At 37.7% G+C, this 12,562-nt stretch overlaps 2 protein-coding genes across 2 annotated transcripts; one reads left to right on the forward strand and one right to left on the reverse strand.

The window, feature by feature from the left end:
* Window positions 1-1,602: 1,602 nt before the first annotated feature.
* On the forward strand, window positions 1,603-2,073 carry LOC136283688 (uncharacterized). Its single transcript, XM_066172888.1, has one exon. It carries the CDS (start codon window positions 1,603-1,605, stop codon window positions 2,071-2,073), a length of 471 nt encoding a protein of 156 aa, XP_066028985.1.
* Window positions 2,074-4,821: 2,748 nt separating this feature from the next.
* On the reverse strand, window positions 4,822-11,787 carry LOC136283689 (uncharacterized). The gene is made up of 5 exons (XM_066172889.1): window positions 11,783-11,787; window positions 11,290-11,441; window positions 8,140-8,199; window positions 6,780-6,827; window positions 4,822-5,151 (listed from the first exon to the last, which is right to left on the reverse strand). The coding sequence occupies exons 1-5, from the start codon at window positions 11,785-11,787 to the stop codon at window positions 5,111-5,113; spliced, it is 306 nt and encodes a 101-aa protein (XP_066028986.1). The 3' UTR covers window positions 4,822-5,110.
* Between the last annotated feature and the right edge of the window lie 775 nt (window positions 11,788-12,562).

Genomic DNA, 12,562 nt, shown 5'->3' on the forward strand with positions numbered 1-12,562 from the left:
TGATTTTATTAGCTGTTTCGATGATCACGTTGTGCTCTACCACATTCTACCTAGAATTGAGTTCCAGATTATATATCTTCTCCATCTCATTAAATCAGTTGCACGACAAGCGTGACACATAAATTCAAAGATTAATCAACCTCTGAAACACCAAGAGAAAACCTTTCTGGAATTACTGCATTCAAAAAACTAAAATGTCCAGATCCATCAATGATTCCTTTGGCGGCGGAAGTCAAAGAATGGTTACAAAAGTCAATTTGATTGACGAACAACATACTGATTTTGTTAATTGATCTGTTGTTTGAGCGTCTCATCTAACAAACTAACATGGAGATTTGCTGTTCTTTTAAATCGTTCGCTGGTGGAACATGTGGGTTTAGTTACCGAGAAGACCGAAGTTGCATATCTCAAGTCGTTCCTTTGCATAGTTGTAAAAAAGACATTTCAAGTCACTTCATCTTATTTTGTCGCATGCCGGCATCTTCGAGACGATGATTTTACAATTTGCCCCACACGTAGATGTTGGGTGGAGTCGTGGTTCCAATAGTAGATGTAGAGTGCCTAGAGAGGTGTCCGGCCATTGCAATGGTAGGGTTAAGCCGATTCCAAAAGCCGATAAGGGAATTGGCAAACGTGTATCACAAGTAGTACACAAGATGTCTGGAAAATTCATACAGCCTGGTTCCGGTAAGTAGGCTACTTACAATCGTGAGCAAAATTACGCGTCCCGCCAGACTTAAGTCTCGATTGGGAATTGGTCAATACGCTACCAGAAATCCAGGCAGTGGCGGAATTTTCTATACTAATGCCTGAACACTTTGTTGGCTTCCCGCCCGCTGGCGGTACGCGTAATTATGCCAGAATGAGTGTTTCGTTCTGGAATGAAAACCCCAGTAAACTATATTAAAGTTGACATGGCAACCAGGTGGACAATCAAACATGGTTTGATGCTACTCTGGTTTACATATTTAATAAATGTAACCGAAGAAGTTACAATTCATAGACCCAACGTTTCGACACTCCTGTCTAGTGCCTTCATCAGGAGTGATCTAAACGCTGCAACAAGAGGTCCTTTTATACGTTCACTAATTAGCTGCCTTTTTCCTGACGAGGTGTAAATAGGCGTCAGGAAGTAAGCCGCCATCATTACGATTTAATGGAGCGTAGGCGAAGTTAATATGCCAAGCTTCCAAACAAAGGCGCTGGTGGTAACGCCAATTAGTGGTGATAATTTTAGACTTACCCCACCCAGTAGTGTGGTTAGTTAGGCATGTGTGGTCCGATAAAGCTGAATTTTCTTTATTGCAAAAGAAAAGCGCTTTTTGATGCTCTTTCAAACGTGTACCAAACTGACGTTTGGTCTGTCTGATGTATTCGTTGTCACAGTCATTGCAAGGAATAGAATAAATGGCGTCGGTTCGCTGTTCTTTCGTGACAGGATCCTTAGGTTTGGCTAAAATGTGCCCCAAAGTCTGAAAAGGTTTTTGAGCAACTTGTGGCTAACATGACTAGTCAATCAGTCTACTATCACCTGCATGATATCAGACAAATAAGGAAGTTCTTCAGGCCGGTTCCACCAAACTGCTTGTACCAGGCGTGATCATGGCAGGCATCGATTACTTCAATGGACTTCTCTATGATGTACCTGCTGTGCGTCTTTCCAAATTGCAACGTCTTCAGTATTCTGCTGCGCGACTTATCGCCCATACACTCAGATACTGTCGTATTACCCCACTGCTGCTTGTACTGCATTGGTTACCGGTGAAGTTCCGAATTTGCCATAAAATCGCTGAGATCTCTTTCAAGACTATTCACAATATGGGGCCTGCGTTTTTAAGTAACCTCATAAATATTAAACAATGTTCTCGCTATAACCTGCGGAGTTTTGTGGGCGTTATTTTGCAAGACCCTACCGCTAAGTTCAAATGCACTCTTGGGGACAGATCATTCACTGCGGCTGCTCCAAAGATATGGAACGGTTTACCGGACTATATTAGGAAAGAGAACGATTTGATGTTTAAGAGACTCATTAAGACGCACTATTTTAAAGAGGCCGATAGCGACCTGTCTTAAGCTATTGTAGGTTTATTTTATCTTCTCTTTTATACTTCTTACTTGTTATGAGTTATGCTTAATTACCTATTAGCTTTAGTCAAGAAATATAACACCTTTTTTTTTAATTCCAGCAACAACAACAAAAAAAAAAGAATGAAATTGACGAATAACACGTCAATTTGTTACTGGGTTACTTGAAGTGCATTGGATGCGACACTTCAAGTGTGATTTACAAATGAACTGCTGCCACGAGTCAGAGAAAACTAAGTTAGAAGTTAAACTACTCGTGAGGCGTGGACTTTCGCCAAACATGGGACCCGAAAGCTGTTTGAAAGGGTTCATACTTCAGACAGTCATCATCGAAAAGAGAGACTTGAGGTTGAGTAAGAAAACTTTTCTTTCGCTGTATAGCAAGCATTTCAACGATTTTGTTGAGCTGCTGATGGAGTTTAAGCATTGCGTTAGAGGCTTTTTCACTGGGTCAGGAAAGCACTTGACATGTATCTGTAACAGGTGGTTCGTCACTCCTTGCGACTGGTCGCTGGTGCCAATCGGTTTATGTTCGGGTTGAAATTGGGACGAGCGCATTGTCTAAATGGAACTGAAGAGGCTACACGAGGTTTCACATTCAAAGTACTTAAAAGGATTGGTAAGGATTGTCGAAGTGCGGATTAGGCACGATGACTTTATGATCGAAATGAACTGTAGGACCAACGAGTTCTGCCAGGAACGTAACGATTCGTTGTAGAGCTTGAGATTTAGAAAGTTCAGTTTCGAGAGAGCAAGGTGTTTTTTTCTTTGCTAAATATTAAATTTCTGCTGCTATTGGGAGTGCCGTTCCTGGAAAATCGTCGCTTCAAGTCTTGATTCTGCGACTCGTGTAGGTTTCTTAGTTCTAGTCATTGATATAGACGACATATTACTTATACGTGAACCACTGCGATGAGGAAAATGTCATTTTCTTCTTGAAATTCGAGAAGAACCGATTTGAGTGGCTGAGTCCTCAGGCGGTGGCTGGGCGTTGAATTGCGCTGTCTTCTGTTTCCTTCGGATCCAGTTTTGAGGTTGTTAACAGAAGTCTTCTTTGCGTGCAAACTCTCGATAAAGTGGTCGTGGAAGCTAAGAATATTTGACTAATCGGTAGATGGGATAATTAAATAAAACGCGGTTCTGTATACCATTCAAAGACAACAACGTACTTGGATAACTTATTCTTTATGACGGCTACGTTTTCTTCGTCTGTATTTCTTTTCCTTTTTTCGTATCCACCACTGAAAGAAATCCAGATCACAGATTGTTTAAATTGGAGAGCTCATCGACGCTTACTTCACCGCGCTCTTCGGTGGGCACGAAAGACGTACTCAGTCTTAAAGGTAGGTTCAGAAGGTGAAATTTAAACGTTCTTTATTTGATGTTCTGGCTTGTAAAGTCGAAACATCTATCAGATCAAAATTTTTTTCAGCTCCGAAGAAGAAGAACAATACTTTTCGAGACTGATAACGAGTCACAAAATTTGGTAGGATAAAAAATTACCGGGCGCACTTGTCTCACTGAAGAGAAGACAGATTTTTCCGTGAAAAGACTGGCAAAATTTTCCAAGTGCACCTGGGCCCTTATAAGTGGTGTTTGATTCTTAGAGACTAGTTGAGAATTTACCTGTATATTCAAAATGTAGCATCGATAATTAGAGAAAGAAAAGTCTCCATTTAGATTGTATTCGTCGTTTTAAATCAGGAATGATTTGTAGTGGAAGTTCGATTTTATCAGACAGAGGGTATGAGATGCTAAAAGCAACTGACGTGGAAGTATATGGTTAAAAATATGTTGCATAACGAGGCAATTGGTAGTGTTGGACCGGTTTGTTGCTGGGGGAATATTGGTGAATATTAGTCTCCTAGTAACGAGATTGTTGCTAAGAAAGATCTGTCTTAATGCGCAACCGGTTTGCTGAAGCAAAGAGCCGAAACATACGACGAGCTAAACGATGGCGTCGAAGTTTGGAATATGTTTATTGTTGTATGGTGAATCGTTCGTAGACAATAGAAATGGTTTTAGATAAAAAAAAATAATAAAAAAAAAGGGGAAAGTCAAGATGAAGAATTTCCATGTGGAAATTGCTTTTAAGGTTGCTGGCGAGTAGGATACAAAACAGGGGAACACTGGAACTATGATTTTTACTACAATTGTTCATCGCATGGTAAAAAGGTAATTTTGCCTAGTTAAAGTTTGTAAATGTTTTTGTCATTCGGTGTGTTGTTTTGGTCCCATTAAGATGTACGTATTATAATCACAGTTCAAAGTCTTGAAGAGTTAATATTGTTGTCGACTTGAAATCATTTTGTACAGAAAAAGACCATCGTTTCCAAGCTTATTTATTTGGTGATCATTTCCTTTATTCTCATGACCTTACTGTGTGATTTAGGGCCATCACTGTTATTCCTGTTGCAACTTTGGCTGAGAAAAATGCCAATTGTGAGGATTTTCAGGGCGCAAACTACCTCTACATGGACAACGGTCCAAATCGTAGCGTGCAGTCTTGACTTCTTCTTATAAATGGATGAAATTTCGTTCCCCATACTATACCTTATAATGTGTTCAAATTATCATACAGTGGTTCCTCTCGTAACTTAATTAACACCGAGTCACGCATCATGTGACGCTTTCATGAATTAGTCGTTTTGCTTTTTCTCGAGACATGAGCTTCGGACGCCTTTCGTGTGACTAATATGTTATTTCATTTAAGTGACAGCCAGTTTTGAGAAGTAATATTGATTAACAAGATAACATTTTATTTAAAAAAAACATGGGTTGTCATAACTGTCACAATTTGTTATTGGATTCTGAAATTGAATGCATTGATGACTTATCATTAAATCAGTGTTGTGCAGCTCTTTAGGTCATGTATAGGCTATATCAAGTTGCAAATGTTTAAAGTTATGCTATTAACATATAATGCAGCATTTTGATATGAAGCTCAGTACATAATGGTGTAGAAGAGTATACTAGGAAGGTAATGAAGCAGAATCTTGTTTATTCGTCCTCAGCATCATTTTCATCAGACGTTGTTGACATGTTCCCAAGGTTTGATGTGACAAACTGTGGGAAAAGAAGTCATTAACAGAAGGAGTGCATCAGAAAGAATAAATGACATTTTAAGTGGGCATAAAAACTTCACAAAGGTGTATGATTATTGCTCTAGTGTGTAAATGTAAATTTTTGTGTTTTAACTATCAATGGTAATTGCCTTTCTTGTCTAATAATTAGAGTCTTTGTTAATCATATGTTGGAGGTGTGCAAAACAGTAAGTTTCAACTCATTTAGTTTACAATTAAATTCAATCACAACTACAATTATTGTAGTTGTGATTGAATTTAATTGTAAACTAAATGAGTTGAAACTTACTGTTTTGCACACCTCCAACATATGATTAACAAAGACTCTGTTTTGTTGTGAGTTCTGTGAAATATAAGAAAGATAATTTGTCTGTAAAATGATGTGATCCACTTTAACCCTTCAACCACTTAGAGTGACTAACATCTAATTTCTCCTAACAACATCACCCTTGAACCAAACATTAAGGTCATGAGAATAAAGGATATGATCACCAACTAAAGAAGCTCTTGATTCACTCGGAAGTTTATTTATACCCAATTCATTGACCAGCTCCCAGTTGGCTTGTTAGCTCAATTGGTAGAGCGCTGCACCGGTATCGCAGAGGTCATGGGTTCAAATCCCGTACGGGCCTGAAATTTTTTTCAGGTCCTACCTACAACTACTAGTTTCAGTAGTGTTCTTAGCTGCGAGGATCTTCTAATTTCAAGCTCTTGATTGTTGAACAAATTCTCCTTGTCAGAACCCTGGGAAATGTCTTGGAAGTAGTATGGAGATTATTCATACTGATGCTAGGGAGGAGAGGGTTAAATACATACTTATAGTTGACAAGATCTACAGAGGAAACCTGCTTTTTAGATTAAATTTGTGATGTCAGTGAATTAAATCTTTTAAAAAATGATCAACTGAATACACAATTAAGGTGTTACACTATGTTGAATTGGGTTTTTCACTGTACCAAAAGTTCACTTTAGGTTTTAAAGAATTTTGAAATTTTAACTCCCAAGATCGAGTGACCAAGACACAGTTTCTCCATACAAAATCAATACAATACCAAGCAGACAACTAATGAGAATAAAGACAAATATTAATCAGAAGATTATTACTTGATCCAATACCAAATTCTCCAAACTAACTGAACATCAAAAGAACTGTATGACAGTCAGTTAGGAGAGTTGCCAATGAGATCCTCAGAGTTAAAGGGTTAAGATTTTATTTTCTATTGGAAATATTTTAAAAGTGTTACCATTATTCAGCTTTATTGGTAATCTTCAATTCTAGGAATCAATTTAAAAAAATTCACTTATCATGGCTGGTGATTGGCACAACAGATTACCAATGGAAATGAGTTAGGTGTGAATGTTTGATAAATTTTGAATCATTACTATTAATGATTATTTAATTTTCTCAAATTGATCTAGAAATGAACTGAAAGGTGACTGTGGCATCTAAAATGTTTCCACAGAAACGTTTTCACAAACAGCTGGTATAGTCAGTGTTGAGAACATAAATCCTACTTGAAATGAACTGAACTGTCTTACAAAAGTATTATTTGTTTATTGTAACCAGAATTAAGCAGTAATTTACAAGCTATTTTATAACTATGTTCTTACAGTGCCATTGTACATTTCTTCTCCTCGTTGCTGCCTGTGTAGCGTGTTCTGCAAAAAAAAATTGCATTCAAGTCTGAGTACTTAAGTTAAGTTTCTTTTCAATGAAAATTTCAATTGACAGACATATTGCAGATTTTTTGGATGTTTGGTGTTCTATGATTGGATTAAAGGAAAAAACTTTCTTATAAGTTTGAGTTTTTGTGTGTGTGTGTGTGTGTGTGTGTGTGTGTTGTGGGAAGAACTGTTTTCAGGATGTTCATGATGTCACTGCTGAATGAATGGATATTCTGTGTTATGTGCAAGTAAGGAACTATGAATTAAAATGTGTGCTCATTCTGTTAGGATTGATAAGATTTGATCAAATTTCATAGGCTGGGTATGGTACATAAAGATGTATCTGTCAATTTGGAGCTTCAACATCCCCCTATCACAGCAACCTCTACAGGTACTTGAAGTTTTGAAGATTAGTTTGTTCCTGGGGCCAAAGTGTTGTTCAAAGTACCCACTCAAAGTGTTGGATTTAATAGTTAATTTTTGTAAAAGGCAATTGATAGTTAGTGCTATTTTTCTGTTTCGCTGTACCAGTGATTTATAGTTAACATTATAAAATAATTCAAATAGTATGCGCGCTCTGATTGGCCATAAAACCATTTTACATGAGCCTATATAAACACGGTTTTCATACTGAATCTACTCGCGGAGTTCTCCAAGCTATTTATTTAGCAGTAACTCAGTTTCTTTAAGTTTCTTTGGAGTACAGTAATGGAAGAAGAAGATTTTCCTAATTTTTCTTTGGAGTTTAATTTTCCCAGTATTCAAGAAACAGCCAAAAAGGCAAATGAACAACAACAACAAGCATGTCACTTTCCTTCGTTGCAAGAAGAGGCTCTTTCATTAGTTATTTTATAAAAGAAATGTAAAATGGTTTCCGTGTTTACATAGCCTGATGTAAACACTTGGGAAGTTGAGAGAACATTTGATAAGCTGGAAACCACTCCACTTCATGTTGTGGTTTCCTACACTTATCTCGTGTTCTCCCAACCTCCTGCATGTTTACATCAGGCTATGTAAACACAGAAACCATTTTACATTTCTTCATTTTTAATTGTTTGATGCAAGTCAACACAGGTGATTTGAGTTCATGAGAATGACAAGTGAATTTATGAACAAAATAATACAATAATTGTTTGTGCTAGCAGTAGTTAGTGGGTTTTAGCAGTTGTGGTTCATATTTTAGGTATAAATGACTTTCCATCTTCACTAAGGTTTTAATCATTATGCTAAACTTTGCAGAACTTTTTTTCTGAGTTGCCCCAGGTTGAAAGGGGGGTTTACAAGTTTGAATTTATTGGTGCATTACCTCTGTTCCTATCAGCTAGCTGTTTGGTGTTCATTTGTGCTACAGCATTTGCAGCAAATTCTGTAAAAAAGTAATAGTCAGTGATATCAATTCAATATCAAAAAGATGATTAAGGAAATCAAATAAAACATCAATTACATCACAATTTGTTGATCAAATACAAAATTCTCCAACAAACCAAGATTGTTATTTTCCTGTATATAACTTACAACATATTTTGTAACGAAATGTGAGAAATATGCAGTCAGTAATAATAAAATGGACAACCATATTTGTGGCATGTTACATAGAGCATTTAATCATTAGAAAGTTAATTTGTGATGTAATTAGAGAATTTTCCCTCTTCTTTTGCCCCATGCCCCATGGTGAAAAAAGGATTTTAAAGTTTTGAATTTATTGGTGCAAATTACCTTTGTCTTGCAATTGTTGCATTTCCACTTTATGATCTCACTAATATTTGTTACAAATTCTGTACAAAAGTAATACAAATATGTGGTCACTGATGTTGCAGTTGACAACCATATTCATGTGGCTTATAACACAGTTCATTCATAAACATAGAAAGAGACACTTTTTGGTGAGAAAACAAAAGGTATATATATTTCATGTATTTTTTTCAAATGGCATTATTTCAAAACAGGTGTGTATATGTATATGTAATTATGTATATGTATATGTCTAGTTATATCTGAGTGAATTCACCAAAACAGACCCAAAAAAACAACAAACTCAAAGTGAATATCGCAGAAAAAAACTTTCAAAATTGAACATTTTTAACCCCACCCCACCCCTAGCCAAAATGATTAAGTGCATGAGAAGTGATGCCATGAAGTATGAGTCTGAAATGAATATACGGACAAAGTATAAAACAAATCCAGCCTCATAACAACTCAAAACAAGATGTCCACTTTTATGCAAAAAACAAATTCCTTGTAACTTGCAAGTCAAAAACCTACTCTACCCACTTTGCACACAAAGCCATTTGCAACCCCCCCTCGGGAAGGTTGGTGGTTGGGTTACATTTGGTTACTAACCTTAATGTTTAAAGCCCTCTGCACTTTCTTTGGCCAGGCTCATTTAAAGGTGGGCAATGCCAGCTTTCCAGTGATTAAACCTTGCAATGTCAATTGAGCTCTCTTTTCCAAAGGCATGCTTTTGACACCCAACCACCCTCCAGCCATGGAGTGTTAGCTTAGTGAGGAGGGCATTGGGTTCTGTTAGAAACTGCAAAACCAAACATCCCCATGCCCCCCTCTTCAGGGGTTGAGGTGTGACAGGTTGCAAGGCTGATTACCAGTTTTGCAATGGAGGCTTTCAACCACAAGGAATAAGACAAGTGTTTTCTAGCCTCAGAAAAAAATGCCAGTCTACCGAAGGGTTTCAAAAATCTATCCTCTCCGCCCCCTGAGGTTTCCATACAGAGTCATTTGCAAGTCACCTTTGGATTGTTTGGTGGCCAGGCTGCATGCGGGCACTAGCTTAAACATTCAATCCCCTGCATTTTCTTTAACCAGGCTGGCTTGAAGGCAGGCAATGCCCACCTTCAACCAAAACCTAAAAATCAGGTTTTTGCAGCCTCTGCTAAGCCTGCTGCTTTGGATGTTCAACAAGCCTCCAACCACAGGGTGTTCACCTGTTAGCTAAGCTCTGGCAGGGTGTGAACTCAAATATCAATCTTGCAACATAATGGGCATGTTTTTGCCAATGCAATCAGATATATTTGTATATATGGACGAGTTGGATCTTTAGAACAGGAATGAAATTTGTAATTTGTGATGTATATGTATACCTACGTGCAACTTGATTGGCAGTTGGGCTGGCACCCTGGTATCCATTCAAATACATACACTCTGTAATGTGTTGAAATTCTGAAAAATATATAAATATACAATTAGGTTGTCAGTGAAATTATCAACAAACAAATTTGTTGCATATCATGTAATTCATTATTTATACATGTAGGTTGATCAGAAGAGAGGTTATGTTTACACACAATTTATAAACACAAAAAATGGTTTAATAACTAATTAAAATGCAATAATTACATTATGGATTGTTGATTGCATTGTTTGGAATTTTATTGTGTCTTGTGTCAGGTGGAGGAAAATACAAAAAGGCTACTTAGAACAGGTTTGATTGTAGGTTTGAATGTATTATTTGCAGGTTTCCAAGAAAAAAATTAGTTTGAGTATCCCATTTCCTATGAACTATTGGCCTAACTATCCTGTATTCCATTAATTCCTGCAGTTTGTATCCCTATAGTTCCAATTAGATATTCTGCAATCATCTATTTAAAATATTTTCCATTCCATTGAATTTTTTTTCAAGTATACTGTATCTTTATAATTTTGACCTAAATATTCTCTATCTGACTGAAACTTCATTGATTGACACATATCAATCACAAACCCAGCTCCCTCTGTAAAAGCAAAAAGAAAAATCCTTGCTCAAATTACTGGGCAACTCAGAATAGATCGTTGTTGAATATGTTCGTAGCTTTTGGGTTTTTGTGGAATTTTGCATTTCTTTCTCAGCAAAACAAAGAAGCACTTTTAATACTGTTGGTAGAGTATCAGCAGGCTTCTAAGTGGCTACTATCAGCTTTTAGATGCAGGAGACAAAGCTGAAAATAGGATATGAAAAGCCAATAATGAATATAGGATGCAAATATCAGTCAATTTAATTGATGGCTTGTCAATCAAAAGAGGCAAAGAAATGACTGTGTTTTTATTTGATTCATCTTATATTTGATAACTTTGATGTCAACTATCTCTCCTTGCCAGAAAGCTACCACACTAATTTAATTACCCTTTATAATTCATCATTTCATAAATTTGCGATTATGACTTGAAGCTTCTATCAACTAAACCTGTCACGCAATTCTGGCTCTCAGAGATCACTTGGGCCAACAATTGCTTCAAACGTCAGCGTGTGTTCTTCAAGATATGAAGCATGCGGGAAGTTTGGAGAGCACGAAAGATGTGTAAGAGTTGCTCGAGGCGTAGCTAAGAGCAACTCTGGCTTCTTGAGTGCTCTCCAAACTTCCCAGGTGCTTCATATCTCCATGAAGGCACAGCTGACGCATGAACCAATTGTTTTATAACCTTTTTCATCCAGATGGAAAATTTGTTTTCTCGTGTATCTGCTTACCTCGATCGTAAAATATCTTCCTTTTTTTTAAGCATCCTATATCTACATGTAAATCTGCATCTCTCTCGATCGAGTGTTGCCAACGTTGACTTACCGACTTTGAATTGCGTGACTCGAAGAATGAGCCAGCAATATTTTGACCAGTAAGCTTCCTGCAAATTTCGGTATGTATGTCATGTATAGGCACATATTATGTCCTCAATACATATTATGTCCTATACTTTACATACAATATCCTACACACATACAGGGCTAAACAACGCTGTACACAGCTATACACAGCTACACACTGCTATACACAACTATACATGGCTATACAGAGCTAGACAGAGCTATATGTAGTGTTTCTGACAGCTGCCAATCATAATGTTCGGAATGCACACGCGGTGCATTATGAAGAGAAGCTATTCTGTAGTCGGGTTTCGTCTCACAGGTTGATTAAATATCGTTGTGTTTCTACCGAACGTCTCAGTGGTTATTTAACCGTAAACACCACATCTGGCGACGAGGATTATTCATAGAACACACACACAACAAAACCAAAAGGATTTAACGGGATTTCCGAAGTGATTTACACAGAAAAATCCAAAGCGATCTCCGAAGCATTTTCCCGCGTAAACATCATGGCCATTTCTCTACCAAACTTCCCACCGTTTGAAGTTCACCTCGATGGAAATGCAGGCCCAAGATGGAAGAAATGGTTAGGAAGATTCGAGAGACTAACTATTGGAATGGGAATCTCCGATGATACGCAGAAGAGAGCCCTTTTGCTGCATTACGGCGGTCCAGAAGTCGACGAGATCTTCGACACGCTTCAAGACGTCGGTGGAGACAAAGATTACAAAAAGGCCGTCGAGAAACTAACTGCTCACTTCTCTCCGCAAGTCAACGTAACGTACGAAGTGTACAATTTCCGGCAAGCCAAGCAAAAAGACGGAGAAAACCTTGACTGCTTTCACACACGCTTGAGAAGCCTAGCGAAGACCTGCGATTTCACAAATCCAGACAAAGAAATCAAAGAACAGATCATCTTGAACTGTAAATCGAATTCCCTACGGCGCAAAGCTCTGCGAGAAGACCTCGACTTAGCCGGCCTCATGAAAGCTGGTAGAGCCTTAGAATTAAGCGAAATACAAGCAAAGGAGTTAGAAAATCACGAACAAACCGTAAACGCGGTAAAGTTTAAGAAGAGAGGAATCTCGACACATCTCAAAGGGAAACAGCGCCATCAACAACCTCGACAGGAGTCACGCACTCGCTACGAGTCACGCAA

Source organism: Pocillopora verrucosa, chromosome 10, assembly GCF_036669915.1.
Source record: "Pocillopora verrucosa isolate sample1 chromosome 10, ASM3666991v2, whole genome shotgun sequence".
NCBI lineage: Eukaryota > Metazoa > Cnidaria > Anthozoa > Scleractinia > Pocilloporidae > Pocillopora > Pocillopora verrucosa.

Coding starts and splice junctions, on each gene's coding strand:
- LOC136283688 (XM_066172888.1), top strand. CDS start 1,603: ATGGCAGGCATCGATTACTTCAATGGACTTCTCTATGATGTACCTGCT.
- LOC136283689 (XM_066172889.1), bottom strand. Junction 8,200..11,289: donor GAAGATATTTTACGATCGAG/GTAAGCAGATAC, acceptor ACTTTTTTACAG/AATTTGCTGCAAATGCTGTA. Junction 5,152..6,779: donor AAGAAATGTACAATGGCACT/GTAAGAACATAG, acceptor CTTTTCCCACAG/TTTGTCACATCAAACCTTGG.